Source organism: Penaeus chinensis, chromosome 31 (genome assembly GCF_019202785.1).
Source record: "Penaeus chinensis breed Huanghai No. 1 chromosome 31, ASM1920278v2, whole genome shotgun sequence".
Classification (NCBI taxonomy): Eukaryota; Metazoa; Arthropoda; class Malacostraca; order Decapoda; family Penaeidae; genus Penaeus; species Penaeus chinensis.
The window spans coordinates 35,815,893-35,818,392 of NC_061849.1; the positions used below are offsets into that span (position 1 = coordinate 35,815,893).

General features: G+C 39.6%; 1 protein-coding gene across 1 annotated transcript in view; it reads left to right on the forward strand.

Annotated features, from left to right (window-relative positions):
- LOC125042155 overlaps window positions 1–1,775 on the forward strand; it is a 66,125-nt gene extending 64,350 nt beyond the window's left edge. Inside the window, exons 3-4 of the mRNA XM_047637621.1 lie at window positions 1,000–1,081; window positions 1,650–1,775. Coding sequence (XP_047493577.1) covers window positions 1,000–1,081; window positions 1,650–1,775 — 208 coding nt within the window. The remainder of the gene's footprint in view (window positions 1–999; window positions 1,082–1,649) is intronic.
- Window positions 1,776–2,500: the final 725 nt, after the last annotated feature.

Below are 2,500 nucleotides of genomic sequence, written 5' to 3' on the forward strand. Positions count from 1 at the left end.
AAGAGAGAGAGAGAGAGAGAGAGAGAGAGAGAGAGAGAGAGAGAGAGAGAGAGAGAGAGAGAGAGAGAGAGAGAGAGAGAGGATATAGCGTGCGTAAGTTAATCACCCTAAAGTTGTTTTAAACTTTACGGAGAAAAGTTGATATCACCTGTAAAATTATCTGAATTCATTTGGGTAGATGTCCCATGTGACGATACCTTCCGAAAACTTAAATTATATCTACATATATTGATTTTATTTCAAATTACACTGAAAAAAATGATTATAGGCAGACCAAAAAGAAAGTATATAATATATATATATATATATATATATATATATATATATATATATATATATATATATGTGTGTGTGTATATGTGTGTGTGTGTGTGTGTGTGTGTGTGTATAGAGAGAGATAGAGATAGAGATAGAGAGAGAAAGAGAGAGACAGAGAGAGAGAGAGAGAGAGAGAGAGAGAGAGAGAGAGAGAGAGAGAGAGAGAGAGAGAGAGAGAGAGAGAGAGAGAGAGATAAAGAGAGAGAGAGAGAGAGAGAGAGAAAGAGAGAGAGAGAGGGAGGGAGAGAGATAAAGATAGATAGATAGATAGATATAGAGAGAGAGGGAGGGAGAGACAATGATAATGTTAATAACATCAGACACTGGATAAACAAATTAATAAGCACAAATAAAAATCTATAAATCTTTCATAACTCCCTTTGGAAAACGTTGCTAAGTTAATTACGACAACTTACAATATTTGTGCCTTTTGTTCTACCATTATGCTTCATTTTGGATTTAAAAAAGGCATAAACAAGGATATTCAGGCAGAAATGAGTGTCATTTTGTCCAGTATAAGGCGTGCATAAGTAACTTGATGAAAGCATGAATAACAGCCTCGTACTATAAAAGTATAGCTATAATTCTGACTTTCTTGGTATGGAGAGTAGCTTGCCGTGTATATACCCGACATGTGCCCTCTATCTCCGATAAAGTTTCTTGAGCACTGCTTGCCACCAGATATCAGCAATGGGGAGTGGTCTTAGTGCAGGTGAATGAAACAAATCCTGGCTGCCCTGGTTTATTAGGTTTATTACTGAAGGTAAATGTGAGACCCCCAAGAGACACCCCCCCCCTCCCCGTGTTCCTGGGGTCGAGGACGAGGTGGTGGAACTGGACCCTGTGTGGCTTGGTCTGTCTGCCGTCTCTCTCTCTCCCTTCGAGGGCGGGTGCTTACTTACGTCGCAGAAGTGTCAAAAGAGAAAGCAGAGCGGGTACCTGCATCCGTCCAAGGAGGAAAAGTAGCTGCTGGAGACAGAAGTGTAAAGCGTATCACCCTTGTTTACACCCTCATATGTAAAAGCAAGGGAAGTATCCTCATAATATGTAAACATGGATAGTAATCCTAAACTTTATAAAAGTAGTAGCGACACTAGTGTATACATGGATACCACCCACACATTATATATGCATAGACAGCAAGGTCTAAGTTTGCATGGATAGAACATTAGACACTGGATGGAAACTTTACACCATAAAAGGAAAGATTAGTATTCTTATTGTGTACTGCGAGTGTAGGCAGTACAGTACAAAAACGAGGAAAATAACCTTACACTCTGTAAGTGAGAGAGTAACCTCACACTATACAAACCGTGGCTTCATACTTAAAGACATGGTTAGCAGTCACACTATATTATCGTGGATATTACCTCATGGTAACTAGCAAGCACCAGGCTATAGAAACCAGGATTGGTCAACTCACCTTGCGTCATATAACTTCTTTCTCTTCCCCCTGAATGAAACGGGATAGCTTCAATCCAAAAATCTAATTACCCTCATTTCATTAAGCATATAACCCTGACATTCAATAACAAATGCCCTCGCCCTAAAGCCACGAATATCAACCTCGTACTATCGAAACCTCACAATATCTAAAACACACACCAAGAAACGGATCTCCTCGGCTTAGCATGACTCAAGACAATTATCCCATCTCTCCTCTCCCTCTGCCTTTTTGTATCGATTGAAACGAGACAACTACAGGTCAAAAGACATTTGTTTCCCCTAATTTCATTAAGCTTATTTCCCGACAGTCAGTAGTTAATAACCTCACCCTGTACAGCCATGAATACCAACCCCATACTATTGAAACTACACAGTATCTAAAACACAGACGAAGGAATGGACCTTCTCTCGTTAGCGTGACTCAAAACAATTATCTGTGTGTGAGGAGAACAATCTAAAGGCAGGGCATTAGGACAAGAGCCTCGTTTCTAGACAGAGGCAACGTCTCGGCATCTCGGAGAGCCCCTTGGAGGAAACTAACGCTTAAGCTTTTGTGAAATTGTCCCGAAGCACACATGCTACGAAGAGAGACTTGGTGCTGTTGAAATGTTGTTGTTGTACTTATCACTATTGTTATTCAATATTGTTGTTATCATTATCTGTTGTTATCATCATTACTATTACTGCCATTATTATTATCATTATCGTTATCATTATCATCATGCTCCTTTGCTAT